Source organism: Ovis canadensis, chromosome 1 (genome assembly GCF_042477335.2).
Source record: "Ovis canadensis isolate MfBH-ARS-UI-01 breed Bighorn chromosome 1, ARS-UI_OviCan_v2, whole genome shotgun sequence".
Classification (NCBI taxonomy): Eukaryota; Metazoa; Chordata; class Mammalia; order Artiodactyla; family Bovidae; genus Ovis; species Ovis canadensis.
In genome coordinates this window covers 26,601,956-26,626,075 of record NC_091245.1, presented here as the reverse complement: position 1 = coordinate 26,626,075, position 24,120 = coordinate 26,601,956, and the positions used below count along the sequence as shown (strand labels likewise).

Genomic DNA, 24,120 nt, shown 5'->3' with positions numbered 1-24,120 from the left:
TATTTCAGACAAATTTTGGGGATAAAAATGAATACTTACACTGTATTACATTCCTCTGTTGTTATGTAAAAGGAACAAATTATTCAGAGTGGAATTTGTGTGTGCATGTGTGTGTGTGTGAGAGAGAGAGAGCGTGAGCAAGCAAGAGAAAGAGGTCAATTTGGGAATAATTATCAATTCAGTTCAGTTCATTCACTCTGTCATGTCTGACTCTTTGCGATTCTAGTAGTAATTAATACTTACTTAACACATGATTTTTCAGGTATGATTTTTCAGTAATCCTTAAAACCTGATAAACAGATCATCCTTATTATTCCTGTTTTATAAAGAGAAAACTTAGGCACAGAAGTGAAGTAACTTTTTCAAGATCAAGCTACTGCTAAGTGGTAGAGCCAATGTTATAACTTAGGCAGTGTAAACAACTCATAAATTGAATGAGTCTGTATTTCTGAGTGCAAAATAGCTCTGACAGAACTAATTATAGTGCCATTTCTTGGTTATAACTGAACATATGTTCTAGGCTGCAACATCTTAGGTAAAAATCAACTTTTTGTTAAATGGACCACATCTCTAGAAAGTAATTGTACCAAGTTATAGTGGAGGGTTTTTGTAGATTCGATAGAATATAGTTTTACATTTTGCAACCTCTAGCAATTTATTACTTACGAAACCTAAGCTTATCTAGGTTAGTGTACGTCATGCCAGTATTTACTTTTAAGCTAATATTCTCTTGAATGTGGTAATTTGGACTTGGAATTCCTTCAGTATCTTATTACTGAAGATCATATTGTATAGCAGAGAAGATTTTCCCTAAAAAACAGACTATTTATTAAGGAAAACTTAAAGAACTGCTATGTGTAGGGATTTCTCATGCTCCAGATTTGAACATTGTCGAGAGCTAGGGTGAAATACTGGGAGATCTTGGACTTTGCAGTCAGAATGTCTTAGGTTTAAATCTTTTGTTTGATTCTGTAACAAGTTTCTAGTCTCTTTCTTTTTTAGCTTATAAAATGGTGAATAAACTTAACCTGCAGGATTTGTTGTGATGAGTGAAATAATGGTTATAAATGTCTGGGATCAGTTTAAATGGTGGTAGCTATTAATAACAACAATAACTATTACTACTGCCATCTCTAGCCAAATACTTATAACAGCTAGATTTTATTATAGGGCTGTTAATTTTTATGAAATGTTATACTTCACTAGAATTTTCATAAATCACTGATACCAGGGATTATTGGTAACTTCATTCCATCTTATATTCACTAGGTACAACACAGTTACATCATTATGCATATATTAAAAATATGAAGATTAAATGCAGTATAGGTACTTCCCTTATTGCCATTCCATCCTCTTTTGTTTCGGAAGATATTTGTTGAATGCCTCCTGTGTCCCTGCTATGTTAGGCCTTGGACATACAAAGAGACTAAGACCTAGATTCATGCACTGAAGTACCTTTTAATCTTCTAGGGAGATAAACATTGACTCTGGAGTGATGAGTACTGTGATGCAGGATAATAGAAGAAAGAAAGGCACTTGGGTGCTGTGGAGTGTTCTGTGATTATAATGGAATTTTTTTGTGGTAATTTAGTTCTTAAGTTATTCATTGTTTTACAGTGTCCAAGGTTGATACTGTGGGTGACATTTTAAACTATAATTAAAAGGACAACATAAAATCATAGGAGTATTTGATCCAAGTTAAACAGTATTTTGGTGCATTGGGTCCACATTGTGAGATATCTATTTTCTTACGATTTATTCTCTGCTTTTTTTTTTTCTCTTTGTATTAAAGCAAGAATTTTTAACCTAGAGCACGAGACATTAGGCAGGGGTTTCAAGGATAGGCTCAAAGGATCTTTGATCCGTTCTAAAATAGTATGTAAAATAATGAGTATCACAGTTTAGATAGTGGGAAGGACACTAAGTACAAGACCAAATTGGATTTGAATTCTCTCTCTGCCACTTATGCTCTTGTCATGGGTGACTATGACAAGTTATTTAAACTCTGTGACTTCCTTTTTCTTATGTATGATGTATACGCATTGTTGCAGTGTAAGAATCATTGAATAAATAGCAGTGATGTTTTTAGAATCCACTTGGCAGTTTCTACAGATAACTAATTTGGAATTCTCACAGAGATTGAGTTGACTTTGTGATTAGTGGGAGTGTTGCTGTTGTTTTAACAGTGTTAACCCTTCTGAATCCATGAACATGGGATTTTGCAACTTTCTTGAACTCAGCTGTTAGTTCTAATAGTTCTTTAGTAGATAGCTTGGGATTGTTTTTAGTATTAGAGCATGTCATCTGTGAATAGCAATAGTTTTACCTCCTCTTTTTCCAGTCTGATGCCTTTTATTTATTTATTCTTCTTGTGTAATTTCCCTGGCTAGAATCTCTAATACAGTGTTGGATAGAAGTGTTGAGAATGGACCCTTTTTCTTATTCCTTATATTTGGGGGAAAGCATGTACGCTTGCCTAGAAAATCCCATGGACGGAGGAGCCTGGTGGGCTGCAGTCCGTGGGGTCGCTCAGAGTCTGATATGACTGAGCGACTTCACTTTCACTTTTCACTTTCATGCACTGGAGAAGGAAATGGCAACCCACTCCAGTGTTCTTGCCTGGAGAATCCCTGGGACGGGGGTGCCTGGTGGGCTGCCATCTATGGGGTCGCACAGAGTTGGACACAACTGAAGCGACTTAGCAGCAGCAGCAGCCTGCATATATATATCCCTGGAGAAGGCCACAGCAACCCACTCCAGTATTCTTGCCTGGAGAATTCCATGGACAGAGGATTCCATGGGCGGGCTACAGTCATGGGGTTGCAAAGAGACACGACTAAGTGATAACAGTAAGTATATGAAGCATGTAATATTCTAAAGACTGCTTATAATAGGTTTTTCTTTCCTCCCTCCCTCCCTTCCTCCTTTCCTTCCATGAAAACAACCCAGAGAGGTTGTCAGTTTCCTGTGTTTGGAGGCCAGTGGTCAAGAGAGTGAGCTCTGGCCTTGTGCTGCATTGCTTGGAATTCTAGTTCTGCCATCTGCTAGCTTTGGATTTGGCAAGTCATTTATTCTCCCTGTGTTTTTTTTCATATGTAAGGTATGAGTAAGAGTATGTTCTTTAAAGAGTTGTGAAAGTTAGATGAGATTGTACAAGTAAAGTGCTGAGAATAAATAGTGCCTGGTCCATGGTAAGTCCTTAATAAATATAAGTATTTGCTACTACAGTTATTATTGGTCAGGAGCACCCAGCCATCACCCATTTCTCAAACTTTTGTGCTACATGTTTTTTGCTGTACCTGAAATTCATTGCTTTCCTTTGCTTAAGTTGATAAATACTCAGTGGCTACTATCTGCAAAGTACTGTATAATTAAGACACCATATGGTGAGCAAGACAAGTCACTGGCCCCATGGATTAATATTTCTAGTCAGAGAGACCAGTAGCAACAGATAATGAAAATTGGCTTTCCTTGTGCTCAGATGGTGAAGAATCCACTTGCAACGCCGGAGACCTGGGTTCGATCTCTGGGTTGGGAAGATACCCTGGAGGAGGGCATGGCAACCCACTCCAGTATTCTTGCCTGGAGAATTCCCATGGACAGAGGAGCCTGGTGGGCTACAGTCCATGGGGTTGCAAAGAGTTGGACATAACTGAGCAGCTAAGCACTGAGTACACTGAGATGTACATAGTGATAAGAGCTAGGAAGAACAATAGAACAGATTAGGTAAGAGCACCATAAGGTGACACTTTAGATAGCATGTCAGAAAGGCCTCTCTGAGGATGATTTGATCAGAGATCAAATGAAATAAAGCATTTGATCAGAGATCTGAATGAAATAAAAAGTGAGCCATATGATTATCTGTGGAGATGTTCCAGGTGGAGGAAACAAGTAGAGGAATCTTGAGACAGGAGTGCTCTTTGCAGTTGCTTGACTGGCTCCTTTGATTTAGTTGAGGTGTCACTTGTGTCTTGCTCAGCTTTTTCTTAGTTTCTTATGAAATAATCAGACATGACTTTTATTGACTTTTCTGATTATGTCTCTTTTAGATATCACTGATCTCATAGCAATAGTGTTTGTTCCCTCTTGATGTACTTATTACAGTGAAGATATACTTATTGCAATGGATTGTTGTTACTGTCTTTTTCTCCCCACTGGACTGACTTCTCGATGTCAGGGACTATAGTTTCTTACTTATTTTATTATTCCCAGCATCTAGGCATGTAGATGTACAAGAGATGTCTAAATGAATCAGTGTTTAAAGGAATACAAGAGATGTCTAAATGAGTAATGAATGAATAGCCAAATTTTTTTACTCTTTATTTCCTCAGTATATTTCTCTTTGTACTCGTTTCTGCCTGATAATAATGATTGTAAGTACAGTTTATTTGAATAATTTTTTTGTCTGACCATCAGCTTAGTGCATCAAATTCATTTTTGTATTTAACCATTGGGTTATAATTTCTTTCTTTTTTTCCTCTATCTGAAGATTAAGGTCCAGGAGGGCAAAAAAGTTGTTTTGTTTGTTCATCTCTGTATCAGAAGTGCCTAGTATAATAACATATCAGCAGTTGTTTGAATGAATGATATGTTAGTATGTTAACCTTGAGTCTTCTACTGAATCACATAGATGATAGAGTATAAACCATATTTGTATAATACTCCGATAGACCATGAACTAGGAGCTTTAAGCAAAACAGATCATATTAGATGTTCTTAACCCCCCTAACTCGGAGAAGGCAATGACACCCCACTCCAGTACTCTTACCTGGAAAATCCCATGGACGGAGGAGCCTGGTAGGCTGCCGTCTATGGGATCGCACAGAGTCAGACACGACTGAAGCGACTTAGCAGCAGCAGCAGCAGCAACCCCCTTAACTGCTTTCCCTCAGCAGTATCACATCAAGTCTAATGTTCATATAAGTGCTCCGACTAGAGTTACATTTTCTCAACTAGAGGCTGAGACGTGTGGCCTAATAATTACACTGAATACTTGAAATTCAGACTGAATAAGTATTATCTATACACATGTGCCAAAATTATCCCTTCCTCCAACTTCATAGTAGAAATTCTTGGTCCTACTATCTTCCACCTGGAGGTTAAGCAATTGCAAATCTTGGTATAGATAATTCTCTACATAGTCTGCATGAATGATCAGTAGAAAACCCCTAGAGCAATATTTGTATTTTTTAAAAATGGAAGGATAATTACTTTATGGTGTTCCCTTGTGGTAAAGAATTCACTTGCCAATGCAGGATACACGGATTCAGTTCCTGGATCGGGAAGATCCTCTGGAGAGGGATATGGCAACCCACTCCAATATTCTTTTCTGGGACATCCCATGGGCAGAGAAGCCTGGTAGGCTATAGTCCATGGGGTTGCAAAAGAGTCAGCCATGACTTAGTAACTAAACAACAACAGTTACTTTACAGTGTTGTATTGGTTTCTGCCAGTATTTACATTTTAAAAGAGAAGTTTGCTTTGTTGTTGTTTAGTTGTTCAGTTGTGTCTGACTCTTTCACATCCCCATGTACTGTAGCCCTTAAAGCTCCAGTTTGCTAAGTAGGCCAAATAACAGATGGGTGGAATGTGTATGGTTGAAGGTAACAAACTGCTACTATTTTACTAAACTATGGATTGAAAAGCAACAGATCTTTTTGTGATATGGTATAGGTAAGCTGACCATATTTTTCCAGTCAAAGGTTCAATTTGACTAAAAAAGGATGCTTTGTAGCCTGGCTTTTCAGTTTATTACCGGGAAAAGACAATGAAATAGTTGCCAGGATGGTGCATCATATGAAAGTCCGTCAATATAGCACTTTAATAGAATGAAGGGAAAACATCTTGATGCAGAAAATGCACTGACAAAATTCAGCACTCTTTCATGATGAAAATACTTAGCAAACTAGAAATAGAAGGGAACTTCCTCCGTGATAAAGGTTACGTGTGAAAAACCCACAGCTAGCATCATACTAAACAATGAAAGACTAAAAGCTTTTACCCTGTGATCAGGAGCGCAATGAGGATGCCTACTTTTCCAACTTCTTTTCAGTGTGGTACTGGAAGTTCTAACCAGAGCAGTTAGTACAAGAAACAAAAAACATTCAGATTAGAAAGGGAGAAGTAAAATAATGTGTTTGTAGATAACGTGAGATCTGCCCCCTAACAAGATTTTAAGTGTGTGTTATAGTGTCGTTAACTATAAGCACATAGTGGAATAGCAGATCTCTGGTACACGGGTTCTTTGATAACCCAATATCACTTCCTTTGGATAAATACTGAGGAGTGGGGTTGATGGATCATATGGCAGTTTTATTTTTAATTTTTTGAGGACCCTCCATACTATTATGAATTTTTTATATGTAGAAAACCCTAAAGATTCCATGAAAACATTCTTAGAGCTGATAGACAAATTTAGCAAAGTTGCAGAATACAAAATCAACATATAGCTGCATTTTTATACACTAGCAGTAAACAATTCAGAAAGGAAATTAAGAAAACAATTCCAAGGACTTCTTTGGCAGTCTAGTGGTTAGAACTCCCTGCTTCCAATGTTGGGGGCATGGGTTCAATCTGAGTTGGGGAAGTAAGATCCCATATGCTGCAAAAAGAAAATAACAATAATAAAAGTACATTTATACTACCATCAAAAAGAATAAAATGTTTAGGAATAAATTTAACCAAGGAGGTGAAAGACTTGTACAGTGAAAACTGCAAAACACTGCTTTGACTTAATGTTTGATTCTGATAGTAGAGGGAAGATAGTGGATAAATGTATGCAATTGTAGGTTCATAATAAAAATTGTTCAAGTTACCTGTATTTTGTCTTAAAGCTTCCCTGGTGGCTCAGCTGGTAAAGAATCTGCCTGCAATGTGGGAGACCTGGGTTTGATCCCTGGGTTGGGAAGATCTCCTGGATAAGGGAAAGGTTACCCATGCCAGTATTCTGGCCTGGAGAATTCCATGGACTGTATAGTCCATGTGGTCACAAAAAGTTGGGCAGGACCGTGTGACTTTCATTTTCACTTTGTCTTAAATGGAAGGTGGGCCTTAAAACTAAAGGTTTTTTAGAATTACGGTAATACTTCTCTGTTATGGAGATTCAAATGATGGAGTACATATGAAAGGTGCTGTTAAATGATGGTAAAGATAATATAATAGAGGCAACAGCCTAACAGTTAGGAGTTAAAGTTCTGCAATCAGACTTCTTAGATTTCAATACTGGTGCTAACTCTTAAATGTGAAAGTGAAGTTAATTGTGTCCAACTCTTTGCGACCCCATGGACTGTAGCCTACCAGGCTCCTCTGTCCATGGAATTTTCCAGGCAAGAGTACTGGAGTGGGTTGCCATTTCCTTCTCCAAACTCTTAAATAGGTATGTGCATTTGAGTCAGTTATTCAACTTACTAATGTCTCATTTTCCTCATCTGTAAAATGGATATAATTTTATGTGCCTTGTCAGTTTAAATGAACTCAGTGGGTAAAGTGGTTAAGACTAGTACCTGTTGTATAGGAAATGCTCAAAAAGGATTTAGTATATGTTATTTACTGTGAAGCTGTAAAATGACAATGTTTGTACATATATGATTTTAAAATATTGTGTATTTAAGTCTGTACTTGATAATTTAACTTGCATTTAAAAAACATGTTATTTTATTATTTTTTGGCCACACTGCATGACATGTGGGATTTGTTCCCTGACCAGGAGTCAAACTCATGCCCCCTGCATTGGAAGTAAGTCCTAACCACTGGACTACCTGGGAAGTCCCTAACTTGCCTTTTTTAAAAGCAGCATTTCATTGCTGATTCTTTTGGTTCTCTTGGAGCTCCATTAACTGTGAAAAAAATTTTTTGTCTCATTTGTGCAAAGCTTATATTTTTTTTTCCCTATCTAATCTACTCTTATTTGACTGTATTAAATTTTAGCATGCTTGTTTACCTTCAACTTAGTACAGGTCAGCTCTACTAATCAAATCTATTAGTTCTGGCCTATTAAATATCCCACCCAACTGGATATCGACAGTAAACTCTTAAGAGTTTGCCCTCTCCTATTTTGTAAGTTATTACATTGATGAAAATTCTTTTTACCAAATTCTTTGCTGTTTTGGAAATGAGAAATGGAACAACTAATAAACATGCAAAAAAATGTTTCTTAATTCATTTTAAGAAACTTATTTAGTAAATGGTGTTTATTTCAAATTATGCTTGAGATTTAAAAAAAAAGGCTGTGTGGATATACTTTTGAAAATGTTAGGTGTGTAATATGTAAGGGTTTGGCAAGCATTTCTGTTGATTTATATTCTTTGTTTGGATCTCTGTGGCTCCAAATACCAGTCAGGAAGTATAAAACTCACTTTATTAGCCAGTTTTACTCATTCTTACATCAGAGCACTTTCGTGCAAGTGGCAACTGCATGGAATGGTAATTCTCTCTTGAGTGGAAAGGAAGTATGTTAGCTTATCTGATAGGTCTAAGAGTAGAGCTGGCTTCAGATGTATTAGGGTCACAGTGATACCACTACTCAGTTTTCCTTTCATATCTTGCCTCCAGTCTCAGGTAGGCTTTCCCATTATAACACTAAAATAAGCACTAAAAGCTTCAGGTTTATAGACTTTGTAACTCCACGTGTGGTGGAAAAGAGGGCCTCTCTTCTGGCAGCTCCCACAGAGGAACTGTGATTTTCTCTGGTTGGAGTAAAGTCACATATCTTCTTGGAATGGTCATTATGGAAAGGGGGTTGAAGAGTATGTTTGGCAGAAAAATTTGAGGTTACTGATTGTTATGGGTTGAATTGTGCCCCCCCAATTTATATGTTGAAATCCGAACCCCTCAATACTTCAGAAATATGACTTTACTTGGAAATAGAGTCATTATGAATGTAATTATTTAAGAGGAGGTCATCAAGGAATAGAGTGGGCTGCTGATCCAAAATCACTGACGTCTACATCAAAAGGAGAAATTTTGACACAGACACACATGTAGGCAGAATGTCATGTAGAGGTTGGACTTAAGCTGCCACATGCCAAGGAACTACCAGAAATAGGAGAGAAGCCTAGAGCCGATCCTTCCCTAGTACCTTCAGAGGGAGTTTGGCCCTGCCAGCATCTTATTTTGGACTTCTGGCTTCCAGACTGTGAGACAATAAATTTCTGTTCTCCAAAGCCACTCAGTTTTTGGTACTTCATTATGGCAGCTCTAGCAAACTAATGCAGTGGTCATGAATTTATAGTTATACCAATCTGTCCTGTTGAATGACTTTTTAGGCTCAGCCTCAAAGAAGGAGGATAGTTGGGTTCATCCAGGTTTGGAGTTTTGCTGTACTTGTGTGTTCTAAAAGAGAACAAGAGAATTTAGATTATTGACAAAAGGATTATTGAAATGATGCACCATAGGCTATAAACTGAATGATGAGGGACATAAAGCAAAGAGATGGTTTAGTCTGATGGGTCACAGAAAGGGTCCAAGGATAAGAAGTCTTACAAAGGTCAAAGGAAGATCACTTGAAAGAGAAGGTTATGGTTGGAGAACAAGATGCTTGAAATAGTGGTTTGGAATATAGAGCAGTTTGGATAAAGGTAGAAGAGCCAGGAGTGAGGTTACTATGGGAGTAACAGGATGACTGGGCCATAATATATCCACATTGGTGGTACTTTGTAAAACTCTGTTTTGAAGAGATGATTGGTGTTAAGGGCATCAAGGAAGTAAAAATCCAAGTTGTTGGATGGGCTATCCAAGTTTATGGTGAAGTCAACCAGTTGATGGAGGTTTAGGGTGGAGAAGAATACAATGAGTCATGTGCCATAGCCTCAGGTGAGTGAGGTAGAGAAAACCAGGAGGTTAAAATATAACAGTGATAAGGAAAGGGAGATAGTAATTTTGCTGAAAAGGAAACACCTCAAGAGAGCAGAGTTTTATTTGGTCTTTGTTTTAAAAACAAAGACAATGTGGACAAGCTTCACAGGGAAGCAGAGGGTTTTAATCCCATTTCTGGAACCTGAGATAGTCAGGAAGTTAAAACTGGACAGCAGCCGTTTGAGAGGGCTTCAAGGGAGGTAAGAGATTGTTTCAGTTAGAGCAGGGGGTTGGAGGTAGCATCCTGAGAAAAGGCTGGCTTTTCTCCTCAGGAGAGGATGTAGGGAAGTAGAGAGAACATTCTCAGAAATTGAGGAAAAAGGGACTTGCTTACTTTTTTCTTTCTGTACTAGACTAGTAAAGCCCTTGAAAACAAGGACTGTGTAATTCATCATGATGCCTGTCTCAGTCTTTGGCAAGTATTAGGTTATGAATAAATGTGAAATAATTTATACTCCCAGCAGTATTTGAGAATGTACTGCGAGAAGGAATTGCACAAATAATAATTTATTCAGCTCATAAACTTCATATTTTTTGAGGACGTTCATATGTAGGTATTGTGGATTTGATGGTGAAATAAGATAGGTGTGATTTTCTCCTCTCATGGAGCAAATGTTATAGTGAGGGCAAAAATAATGAAGAAACAAACAGACAAAATAAAAACAGTATGTAACAGGTCTCTGAAGGAAACAAGCAAAGCTGAAGTAGAAAATTTAAAAAGGGCCTATTTTATGATGATCCGTATAGGACTCTGAGTGGGTAACATTTAAGCTGAGTCCTAAAAAAATTGAAGACACCACCTATGTTTTCAGGAACAAAGAATGACATGTGGAAAGACTGAGTTGAGACAGAGCTTGCTCTTTTAGAAGAACTGAAATATCAGTAAAGTTAGTGGCCCTAAGTGTATCTGGAGAGGTGAGCAGAAGCTAAATCATGCAGGGACTCAAAGCCCTGTCAAGGAGTTTAGATTTAATTTTTTCTCAAATGAGAAGCCATGGAGGGGTTTAAACAGAAGAATGTTATGTTCTTATTTATATTTACATACACTCAGCAGTCTGTGTGAGGGGATGGATTAAATGTTTTAATAGTCAAGATGATATATGAACTGCACTACAGAGAGAGGTAGATGAGTTCAATGTATGTTTTGGAATTAGAGTTCATAGTATTTGCATATGATAGATTGTAAAATTGAGAATGAGGGACATGCTGACAGATTATTTGGCTTGTGCATACATGGTTAGTGGTAGGAGAGGAATAGATTCTTGGCGAAAAAAAATATACAAGTTTTGTTAGATGTTTGGGAGATATCCAAGTGGAGATATAAAGTGGATGGTTTATAAGTTTAGAGTTCAGAGATGAGGTCAGAACTAAAGATACGATATTCACCAACTTAAGTGTAGTATTTGAACCAGGGGAATTGATGTGATCATCTGGTTGCCCAGACGTGTAGAAAAAGGACATGAGAGATGAGGCTGTGAATGTCCTTTGTAGAAGGTAAAGTGCTGTACAAGTGCAGGAAGTGATTATTTTGTTTCACTTGTTCCTTACTTGAATTTTTATAAATCCACATATCATTCGTGCTTAAAGATAATGCTTCTCCTCTTTCTGTTTATTTGGGGCTGGCTAGAATAGTGTATGTGGGACTCACTGTCTTCTGATGACAGACCCAAAACTGGTCTTTGTATTCATTCTTTGTCACTCTGCCACCCCGATTTTTGGGTCAGGTTGAATTAGATTTGACAAAAGTTACTCCTTTACTGGTTTGAGTTGCTGGTATGGTCTCTTAATAATCCATTGTTTTTCAGTAGTATATAGCTGTACTCTCTTTTGAAATTCTTTTGTCTACTTAAAGTCCCCGTAATCTTTTATTTCTGATAATCTCCAAAGCAGATGTATTCTTAAATTCAGATTTTGAAAACTTTTTTTAGAATATTCTTCTTAGAGTGCTCCTAGGTCTTTGCTAGCTGACTCATCAATTTATAATGATTTGTTATGGAACAAACGAGATGTTGCAGAAGAGAGCGTTGCAAAAGAGAGCAGTTTTGAGGGCAGAGGCCCTATATAGTTTTTGTAACCCCAGGTACCTAAACCTATTGTTCTGTCTCTAAAAGGTCTCTAATCCATGTTTATTAAATTATTAAATGAGTTATGAATAACAGAGTTGAGGGTTTATACTGTATATTCTCTAAGGGAACTGCTGGGATGGCTGCTTGTGTTTTCTTGGGCCCCTGCCCGCCAGCTCTAAAGTGAGGACTGCTCAGATGACTTGCTTCTATCCACCCTCTATACCCAGCTCCTTTTTAATTTCTTTTTTACTGAACTTGCTTTCGACTCTTCAGACAGCTTCTGATTGCTGTTTCCTTTGTCAGTTTGGATTGCTGTTGATCACTATTGCTGTTTTTTTTAAAAATTCTTGTCCTCTTCCTTTTATTGTTTATTTCCAGCCTATTTTCCTTTATATTGTGAAATGCATAAGTCTTTTAAAAAAGACATCACGAGTCTTCAGAAGGTTTTAGTCTCCTTCCCTGCAAGTCGGTCACATGTGAACATAGCTGTGTAAAAGCACATGCTCTTCTGGTTGTGTTGATTTGGTACTTTGGTTTTAGGAGTAGCTGTTCCATTATTTGAGGGGTGGTGGTAGTGGTTGTGGTGGAGTAGTTGGAAGGATGTAGGGCTTAGTTCTCCTTCTGATTCCTCAGATCTCTTGAAAATGGAGTATTAATTAGATGGCTGAATTAAAAATAACTGAAATTTTTTGTGTTAATATGTCAAATATACTTGCATGGCAAGTTACCCAGAAAATCATGTGCTTTATCACACTTTTAGAAAATGTTCACGAGTACTAAATTGTTAATCATTACTTAAATTTTTATAGAGAATAAAAATAAAAAGATTTTAAGTGGTACTTTGCCTGCAACTGTCCGTATAGTCAAAGCTGTGGTTTTTCCAGCAGTCATGTATGGATGTCAGAGTTGAACCGCTGAGCGCTGAAGAAATGATGCTCTTGAACTGTGGTGTTGGAGAAGACTCTTGAGAGTCCCTTGGACTGCAAGGAGATCCAACCAGTCCATCCTAAAGGAAATCAATCCTGAATATTCATTAGAAGGACTGATGATGAAGCTGATGCAAAGCTCCAATCCTTTGGCCACCTGATAAGAAGAACTGACTCACTGGAAAAGACCCTGATGCTGGGAAAGAGTGAAGACAAGGAGGAGGAGGAGAGGACAGAGGATGAGATGGTTGGATGGCATCACCAGTTCAATGGACATGAGTTTGAACAAGCTCTGGGAGATGGTGAAGGACAGGGAGGCCTGGTGTGCTACAGTCCATGGAGTCACAGAGAGTTGGATACGACTGAGAGACTGAACAGCAACAACAAATTGGAAGGTTACAGGTTCCCCCATAGTCAGCTATGGTACTAGTCCATGATTCTCTTTCCTTTCAGGATCCAGGCCGAAGGAGCACCCCCTCTTCATGACTTACTATTTTCTTGGCAGAGAGAAAAGAGCAAGAGCTGGTGGAAACACACAGTAGCCCTTAAAAATTCCACCTGTAACTGGAACTTCCTCATATTTCATTGGCCGGAGTAAGTCACATGGCCAAGCCAATAGTAGGGTACTCACAGAGAGGCACTGTAAGTCACATGGCAACAGGCAGGGCTGTTAATATTCTTGTTTAGCTCAGTCGCTCAGTTGTGTCCGACTCTTTGTGACCCCGTGAACTGCAGCATGCCAGGCCTCCCTGTCCATCACCAACTCCCGGAGTCCACCCAAACCCATGTCCATTGAGTCGGTGATGCCATCCAACCATCTCTGTCGTCCCCTTCTCCTCCTGCCCTCAATCTTTCCCAACATCAGGGTCTTATTCCAATGAGTCAGCTTTTTGCATCAGGTGGCCAAAATATTGGAGTTTCAGCTTCAATATCAGTCCTACCAGTGAACACCCAGGACTGATTTCCTTTAGGATGGACTGGTTGGATCTCCTTGCAGTCCAAGGGACTCTCAAGAGTCTTCTCCAACACCACAGTTCAAAAGCATCAACTCTTCTGCACTCAGCTTTCTTTATAGTCCAACTCTCACATCCATACATGACCACTGGAAAAATGATAGCCTTGACTAGATAGACCTTTGTTGGCAAAGTAATGTCTCTGCTTTTTAATATGCTGTCTAGGTTGGTCATAACTTTCCTTCCAAGGAGTAAGCGTCTTTTAATTTCATGGCTGCAATCACCATCTGCAGTGAATATTCTTGTCAGAGGAGAATAAATGAGAATTATAATACAACCTACCAGATTTTAGGATGATATAACAGTTTTATAACAACTTTTTTCTTAGTAAAATTTGTTTTCTTTTTCCTTTTTTTTGGTTTTCGTTGCATTAGTTAGGATACTGGTTCAAGCCAAAATCTCAGTAGCTTAAACAGGAGAGAATTTACCTCTCTCAAGTAACTGTCCAAGTAAGATAAGTACTGGAGGGCTGATATGGCAGCTTCATGATAGTGTCAGAGACATAGACCCTTTTTTTCTGTTGCTCTTTTTATTTTCAACCATGTTTTCCATCTCACTGTCTGGGTAGATCCTCCACGTTTCACAGCCATATCTACCTTCTAGACAGCTGGAAGAAACAGCTGGGAGGTAGAAGACATTCTCCTTCCCTGTAGGTGTACAACCTGAGAGCTGGGCAAGTTATTTCCTTTCATGTTTCATTGAGAGAAACCGAGATTGCAAAAGATGAGAAATGTACGTTTTGGTAGGTGTCCGCATGTTTGAGTAAGGTTTAGGGGTATTATTATTAAAGAAAGAAAAGAGTAAAGGATATTAGGGAGCAGTTAGCCATCTCTTTTTAATTCAGTTAGTTTAATTGGGAACCTATGAAGAATAGATATTATTAGCACTTTACAGATAAGTGGGCAGGCTTTTCAAAGAGGAGATAAATTGTTCATGGTCTACCTGAGAAGTAGTGAAATGGGCTTTGAATTTAAGCCTATGTGAGGGTTTTTTCTTTTTTTAAAACATTCTGTTGACTTCCTAATGTCTTATTTTCAAGCCCTTAAGATTTTTTTCAGAGTAGTAATAAATAATGTTGACTCTTTAGAAGGGGTTCTTCAGATATTTATGAATATTTTACTTTGTGAAAAATGATGCATGTTTATGACCTAGCCAATGAATAAATAATTGCTTCAAATTATAATATTAGAAATTAAGTCAGGTTTTGACTTTTGATAACTTTAGTTTAAAAGTTTTCTTTTAGAAATTAGTTACTAAGTATTCATATATAATTTTGCATACTGATGGCACATTTTTGGATTTTACATTTTTTCCTAAGCTAAAAATATCTTAATTGTTTTGTTCTATAAAATTAAGGAAGTGCTTATTATAGAAAATATTTTCAGAGAACATAGAGTAGTATAAAGAGGAATGTAAAAATCATTTGTAATTCCATTATCCAGAGGTCATCACTATTGCCAGTTTAGCTATGCCTTTCAAAATTTTCTCTATGCATTCATTATGTGTGTTGTATCTATGTGATTTTTTTTAAATCTAAAATGATCATATTTCAGTTAAAAAGAAAAAGACGATTTTACCAAGATGCACCAAACACACTCTTTGATCATCTTACTTGATGAGTGAATTGGCAATTTGGATGACTTTTCTCCATTCTCACTTAGCTGTAATGTGTTAGTATAGTTGATCAGCACAGAATGTACTTAATCACTTACAGAGCTAATGCCTTCTCAAATGTATTTATGTAGTAAGCAATGAAGCTCTTTTCTGTAGCAGAGTATTTATACATTTCTTTGGGAGTAGGCTGAATATATACTTTTTTTTTCATACTGGGACATGTTTGAGATGAAAGGGACATTACAAGTATTTAAAGTTTTGTGAAATTTTTTTTGCCATCAAAATGGTTTTATTATACTGAAATGTAATATAGATCAGTAAAATAGTTCTGTCTGTTTTCAAAAATAAAAGTTTATAAAATACTTGTTTTATAGTACAACAAAATAGTCTTTACTCAGATACACAGATGACACCACCCTTATGGCAGAAAGTGAAGAAAAACTAAAGAGCCTTTTGATGAAAGTGAAAGGAGAGTGAAAAAGTTGGCTTAGAACTCAACATTAAAAAAAATAAGATCGTGGCATTCAGTCCCATCACTTCATGGCAAATAGATGGGGGAACAATGGAAACAGTGACAGACTTTATTTTGGGGGGCTCCAAAATCACTGCAGGTGGTGACTGCAGCCATGAAATTAAAAGGTGCTTGCTTCTTGGAAGAAAAGCTATGACCAACCTAGACAGCATATTAAAAAGCAGAGACATTACCTTGCCAACAAAGGTGCGTCTAGTTAAAGCTGTGGTTTTTTCAGTAGTCGTGTATGGCTGTGAGAATTGGACCATAAAGAAAGCTGAGTTCCGAAGAATGGATGCTTTTGAACTGTGGTGTTGGAGAAGACTCTTGAGAGTCCCTTGGACTGCAAGGAGATCCAACCAGTCTACCCTGAAGGAAATCAGTTCTGAATATTCATTGGAAGGACTGATGCTGAAGCTGAAACTCCAATACCTTGGCCACCTGATGTGAAGAACTGACTCAAGACCCTGATGCTGGGCAAGACTGAAGGCAGGAGGAGAAGGAGAGGACAGAGGATGAGATGGTTGGATGGCGTCACCAACTCCATAGCCATGAGTTTGAGCAAACTCCTGGAGTTGGTGATGGACAGGGAAGCCTGGTGTGCTACAGTCCATGGGGTTACAAAGAGTTGGACACGACTGAGTGACTGAACTGAACTGACATTGATTATGAGAATAGAAACAAAAGCAGGATAGTTATTCTGGGTAATAGTCATATTTTTTTTGCCAGCTTCTTAGATGTATCTGTCTCTAATATGTTTTTAGAAACAGATGTGTAATCATTATTCTACATGTTTCTTTAAATTTAGATGCTGTAAAATCGTACTCTCCTATTTCATTTCATTCTAGTACAGAATATAAATTTATATAGTTAAAAATAGGAAGACTTTTGATGAAACTTCTAGAATTCATTGCTTTAATTAAATCTCATATTCTGTTTGAACTCATTCAGTTTGTTCGGTACTTAACATTGCTTTTGAGGGATGTTTCAGTGCCTTGGCAAATTTTCTTTCTAATAATTGTATTTTCTAAAAGCTTCAATAGCTGAAGTTTTTTTTTTTAATCTTTCTTTCATTGAACTTTAGTCTTTGATTAAAGATTTCCCACTGATTTTGAACAATATGCAACCAATCATTAGAGGACTTGCCTTCAAAAAGATTCAGTAGTGAGACACTTAGGTTGGGATTATAAAGTCAGTCTTTGAAAGATTCTAGCCTTTAAAATCTGATGACAGGTTGCAAGTAGGGAACACATATTTCCGTGTTTATATTTTTGTTTTGTTTTCAATACCATTTTTTATCCTTAAAATTTTAACTGTGGATATATGTAAACATTTGTAAGTTTTGGCATTTGCAGCTAACTCATTAATACTGATGCCACTAGAGTGCCATGATAAATAGAAGTAGCCTCAGAAGTTTTATCCAAATTATCTATCCATTTTCTAGAGAAATTTTAGTACATAATTTTGTATTAAACGTATAATTTCTTCTCTTTAGCTAATTGTTCTTGAAAGGATTTATCGGGTGATAATAAAGATTGTCAAGCAACAAAATAAACAGTTCTAGAATTATACCATACAATAAATGACAAAACCACCTTGAGGTTTTAGACTGTTGACTCCTCACACATACTTCATTTGTACCTCACCTGTAGTTTCTTGCTTACTTCGCTGGCTAGCGGCCTGGTGCATGTGGCAGGTCATCGCACATCTCGCTGTACTGACTGTGTTAGCAGGAGCACCAGCGTCAGATATTTCTTCTACTGTCTCAAAAGGATGTAAAGAGTTAGCTGTCCATGGTTGCTTGTGTCTGAGAATACTTTTCTCTGTCTTCTGCATGGTGTCCCTGAAAAGGTGTTAATGTTTTATCTCTGAAGAGTCAGGGGAAAGGTGGAATTACCACTGGTCCTTGTTACGATTTCATCACTTGTTCAAGTGGTTAGAACACTTAGACACTGTTAGCTTGGCCAGAAAATAGATGAATACAGTAGAGGTGTTCTAAATTCATCTTGGTTTATTTTAATATAGTGATTAATGAAATATACTTCATTCCAGGAAGTGAAAACTGTGAGACAAGTGGTAAGCCACATGGGATGTTGAGACAAGAGATTGTACTTTCCTGAGCAAACCAGGGCATTTGAGAAACAGCTTGGTAATGTGAAAGAGTATGGTGCTTAGAGTAGGACAGACCTGAATTTAAGTCCAGACTCTGCCATTTAAAAGCTTGGACAAGTAACCTCTCTGAAACTTGGTGTGTTAGGGTTCTCAGAGAAACAACCAGTAGGACAGACACTCACACTGACCAATTAATTCTAAAGAATTGGTTCATGTTTTTGTGGAGGTTGGCAAGACCTAAATCTGCAGGGCCTGTTGGAGACTGAGGGGAGAGTTGATGTTGCCGTTGTGTCTGAAGGTGATCTCAAGGCAGAATTACTTCTTCCTTTGGGGAGATCAGTCTTTTTCTCTTAGGACTTTCAGCTGCTTGGATGAGACCTCCCCACATTATGGAGGATAATCTGCTTTATGGCTTTAAATGTTAATCACATCTAAAAAAAATTTGACCAGACAACAGGGTACTCTTGCCTCACCAATTAGACAAGTAAAACTAACTTTCACACGACATTTCTTTATTTATTTACTGGGAAGATAATATATGACTCACAAGGATTAAGTGTGGTAGTATTTATAAAGCACTTAGTATAATGTGTTCTCAGAGTGGGCACTGAGTACATGTTGGTCTTAATCTAGTTTTGTGCCCATTAAGACTATAGGCCCAACTTTGATGTTTGAAGATCTTTTCCCCTGTTTATCTTTGTATGTCTTTCTAAGCTTCTCCTGTCTCTTCATCTACTTAATAAGTTCTGTTTTTCTTCAAACCAAACCCTTCTTTTTCACCATTGCCAGTTTTTAGGTCTTCTACAGGGTCATTAAAATTTTGTCCTAAGTAACCCTCTGCATGCCATCCTACTTTCCCTCTTCATGTACAAATAATCACGTAGTTAATTAGCATTAACTAGTATTAGGTGCTTGAGTGTGTCCTCTTTTCCATCGTTATTTTCTTTACTTTTAGCATGGGAGGTGAAGCCCTTCATCACTTGTCTTCTGTAACAACGGTCCCTAACTTTTTTGGCAGCAGGGACCAGTTTCATGGAAGACAATTTTTCCGTGGATTGAGGGGTTGAGTGGAGGGTGGGGGGACAGTTTTGGGATGATTCAAGTACATTTATTTATTGTGAACTTTATTATTATTACATTGTGTTATATAATAAAGTAATAATACAACTCACCATAATGCCTAATTGGAAGGACCCTTGAGCATGTTTTCCTGCTACTAGAGTGATTATAAATACAGATGAAATTTTGCTCCCTTGCCTGCCCCCCACCACCTACTGTGCAGCCTAGGTCGTAATAGGCCAAGGACCAGAATGTCGTTGCTACTGCTAAGTCACTTCAGTCGTGTCCGACTCTGTGCGATCCCATAGACGGCAGCGCATGAGGCTTCCCCGTCCCTGGGATTCTCCAGGCAAGAACTCTGGAGTGGGTTACCATTTCCTTCTCCAGTGCATGAAAGTGAAAAGTGAAAGTAAAGTCACTCAGTCGTTTCCAACTCTTCACGACCCCATGGACTGCAGCCTACCAGGCTCCTCCATCCATGGGATTCTCCAGGCAAGAGTACTGGAGTGGGGTGCCATTGCCTTCTCCCAGAATGTGGTTGGGGACCCCTTATAATCTTATCTCTAGTCCTTATTACCATTTAGAATTCCTTACTATTCTCAACAAATGTAACTGAGATTTCTGTTGATTGCATTTATCCCTTTGTGTAGAATCACTGTCTCCCGTACTCCCCTATACCTCAGATTTCTGCACTGGTGTCACCCTCATGAAACCTTCCTGTATTTCCTTTCCAATTCCAGAACACTGTTAAACACATTGATGTACAAGTGAACCTGGGCCTTCAAATGTTGATACTCCTCAGCTGCCTTTCAGATGAGATAATATATCTGTTCATCAGCTGACCAAGGAACCGTTTAGACTGTATTATGAATTGAGTGGACTTCCCAGGTGGTACAGTGGTAAAGAATCTGCCTGCCAGTACAAGAAACGCAGGTTCCATCTCTGGGTTGGGAAGGTTCTTGCCTGGAAAATTCCATGAACGGAGGAGCCTGGTGGGTATAGTCCATGGAGTTGCAAAGAGTTGGACATGGCTGAGTGAGCCACACACACATGTGACTTGAACACCACTCCCTGCCTACAAGCATTTCAGATCTAATATTAATATCATTTTTTTTTTGGTTCATTAGTTTGTATATTCACTTGACTATTTTATTGAAGTGGTTTTTTGTGTTCATTGGTACTTTGGGGACTTGGGCAGAGGATGAACTCTTAAGGTTTGGGGCTACTCAGTTGCTTTTAAACCAAATCATTTCACCATAATTTGTTAAATGTTGAGTTTCTAAGTAAAATTTTATGAGAGGAAGAGTTCTGATATCAAAAACAGTTTTAAAATTCCTGTTTTGTTTCTTGTTTACCTAATTCTTGGTAATCTACATGGCTGCCTTTATTTACTCTCCCTTTCTCCCAAAAGAAACAAAATTGAATTTTTGGAAATCATGGATATATTAATTGTATTTATCTTTATTTCATGTATCTGTTGAATGAATGAAATTATATTAATAAAAGTCATTGAATAGTATTTAATTTCTAATTATTTATTTATTTTAGTTATCAAGTGGAAATCCTCTTTATGAAAAATACTATAGACAGGTAAGATGATTGTTTTTTATAGAATATACTTTCAACTCCCGATTGTATTCAGCCAGCTGAATAAATTTGACATTTCTTGTTTTCATTTTCTTGTGCTTTAATCTCCCACTTTGATTAATGTGTTTAACAGGTTTTCAGAACAATTAAGGAAAGATAATTAAGACCAAACACTTGTCTTAAATATCTGTCTTAAAAATCCATGTAGCATTAGATATATTCATCCAGATACAAACATTTGAATTAATTTATAAGTTATTTAGAAATTACTTTTATGTTATTTTAAAGACATTTTAGAGTTTAATTTTCATGAAGTTGAAGCCTTAACACTCATATAAATATAAAATGAACATGTATTAAAGATTTTTTCAATTCATTAATTATTGAGAGAACTAGTGAGATGTAAAAATGGGAATATGAGTTACAGAGATTTATATTCTCCATCAGAGAAAATTAATTTCTTTGGTATGGATAGGAATTATTTGCATTGCTATCAGTTTTATATAATTTAACCTCTACCCCTACAGAGTATAGAATAAATAGCTTAGTTCATAGAAGTCAAAGGTACAAACCATAGATCAGATAATCTTCTGAAAGCATAGATGGTATTATTTGCCCATTTCCAAATATCAAATCACTTTTCTTTATAATTTCTTCACCTTCTGATCATGATTACTGAAAAGGCTGGTCTCATTATGTTTGATCCTATTGTCTACATAATTGCAGCAAGTTTTAATGAACCGCTATAGGTCTTCTTGTGTGACTTGCAAGCCTAAAGCCGTATACTTATTATTTAACAACTTCTAAGGCCAGGTAATAAGTTTCTGCTTAAAACTTTTGTTATATTCTTCTATTTTGAGACTAAGATCCAAACTTTAGAAATTCACTTCTTATTTCACATGCAGTACATGTAAATTTGAGTGAATTTACCTCATCTTGGGATTTCCCATATCTGCTAAGGTTCCTGGCCTTCTGAGTAACCTTGCTTTAGTGCTTGAGACACTTGGGATCTTACAAACCGTGTAGCAGGCTGGTCTTCATGTGGGGGCCTGGTAGACTTGGGCTCTACGTAAAGTCAGTCCCTGATCCTTAATAGTGTCTTGTTCTATCTGAATGAAAGAGAATCATTTCAAATATGGCCTTGTTTTTGTATAATAGGTTTACTCAACTATATCCTGATAAAAAGGAGAACAAATTGTTATTTAGCTTTATAACTATATGGCCGTGAAAGATAAGGACATTCATTAAAGGTTTTTGATTTCTGACGGGTCAGTGAAGAAACAGATACCATTGAAAAGTATTTCATTCAGTTTACCAAAGCAGCGCCTGCTAAATTGAGGGATAATTTAGTAAGAAAGGGCTTTTCCACGTATCCATTAGAAAATAGAATAGTAAAAATAATACCAGCAGTACGGCACATAAAAAATCCTAATTGAATTTTCCATAACACTTCATTCAGCTCTGTGTAATTTGTGTTCTCCTGCATCTTGGGTTAGGAGTTTGCTTTCATGAGATATATCTACTTCCAGTATGCAGAGTCCTGGAATTTTGACTTGGTCTATCAATATAGTTTGAAAGTTGCCTAAGTGATGTCAGCCTAGAAGTCTTTACCCAACAGTGTATGTTTTAAAGTGTTAATAGTTCAGAGTATGTGGTATTGTTCTTTCCATGAGGCTCTGAGACTCTTCCTTTGTTGAAGAGGTGCCCTGTAGCTTATGGCAGAGCCTTTAGGCAGACAGAAACTGCCTGTAGATGACAAAGACTGAATGGCTATGTTTAATTATTATAGTAGCCAAAAGAATGGAAGATAGTAAAATTGTTTACTGGAATAGAGTGCATAAGTATTTCTTCAGAGTTTGATCAGTGTTTCCCCTCAGTGCCTCTGTTTTTGGGCTACCTGGGGAGAGAGATGTTTCTTTTCTTTTCCAACCCTTGTCAGAGAGTAGGCAAAGAAAAGAGTTGTGGAGAATTCTAGAGGCTGATTTCCTAACTGTTTTTGTTCTTCTTTGTTACCCAAAATGTGGGTTGGGCAATTCTTTCCTGTTTGCTGAGTGTCTGATTTATCCCATGTTCTAGCACTTGAAAGAAAGGATTTCTCTTTTGCTTCTTTGCCGGGTTTGGTCTGTCTGGAATGCTTTGTATATGATTTAGTAAACTTAATCTTTTAATTCTTTTTTAAAATATAAATTTATTTATTTTAATTGGAGGTTACTTTACAATATTGTATTGGTTTTGCCATACAGTGGAAAAACAGCCAGCTCACAAATATCCCAGTATCATGTTACTCTTCCCATGACTTTTTTAAATTTACTTTTCATTTTTTACAAATAGAACTTTACTTTAGGAAATCTCTACAGAAGTGAGAGTCGTCATTTTTTTTTTTTTTTGAACTGTTTTTCTGTTTTTGGTGACCTCATTCTGTCTTAAAGGAAAGTCCCCATCAGTTAAAATGATGTGTTTCCCTTAATGTGCTTTAGGAACTTAGCAGTTTTTTAAATGTTACTTAAAGTTTATAATAGAATCACTGCTAGTTTTAGAACTGATAGTGCTTTGATTTTTTTAAAAAGTGTTGCAGTTTCTTAAGAGTAAGTATAAAAGCAGAAGTTAATTATTTAAAGATATTAAAAAAAAAACCCACCAGATAACTGTGCAGCTATTTACATTTATCAGAAGACCTCTCCAGAAATTATTGCTGTTTTTCTCTATTGCCATTCAAGTTTATTGAAATTTAAATGGCACCTATAGAAGACTTGGAATTAGAAGATATATGTTAATATTATGACTCCGCTAATTTGTTTGACATCCTCTGAGCTTCGGGGTTTTTTTTGTTTTTGGTTTGGCCATGCTGCATAGCTTGTGGAATCTTATGGGATCTTAGTTCCCTGACCAGGCACTGAACCCAGGCCCCAGAAATGAAAGCGCCAAGTCCTAGCCACTGGTTTGCCAGGGAATTCCCCGAGCTCCAGTTTTATCATTTGTGTAATGGGCATGATAAAAAACACATTGTAGATGGACAGTGCTCTCTAGATGGTACTCTTCTCATATGGGTCTCCAATATTGCATTATACCTGATGCTGGGAAAGATTGAAGGCGGGAGGAGAAAGGGACGACAGAGGATGAAATGGTTGGATGGCCTCACCAACTCAATGGACATGAGTTTGAGTAAACTGCGGGGGTTGGTGATAGACAGGGAGGCCTGGCGTGCTGCAGTCCATGGGGTTGCAAAGAGTCGGACATGACTGAGTGACTGAACTGAACTGAACTGAATATTACATGGCCTTTGTTAATGAGAGGATTCCTGCTCTCTTTTTGAAAAACTCAGTTCTCAAATCATAGGGAGGAATGCAGGTAAATAATCCTAATTTTGTCTTTATGTT

At 37.3% G+C, this 24,120-nt stretch overlaps 1 protein-coding gene across 8 annotated transcripts in view; it reads left to right on the top strand.

The window, feature by feature from the left end:
- EPS15 (epidermal growth factor receptor pathway substrate 15) overlaps nucleotides 1-24,120 on the top strand; it is a 147,715-nt gene that overhangs the window by 11,219 nt on the left and 112,376 nt on the right. For all 8 annotated transcript variants that reach the window (XM_069591188.1, XM_069591177.1, XM_069591145.1 and 5 more), the window contains exon 2: nucleotides 20,705-20,746. In XM_069591188.1, the coding sequence (XP_069447289.1) occupies nucleotides 20,705-20,746 (42 nt within the window). The remainder of the gene's footprint in view (nucleotides 1-20,704; nucleotides 20,747-24,120) is intronic.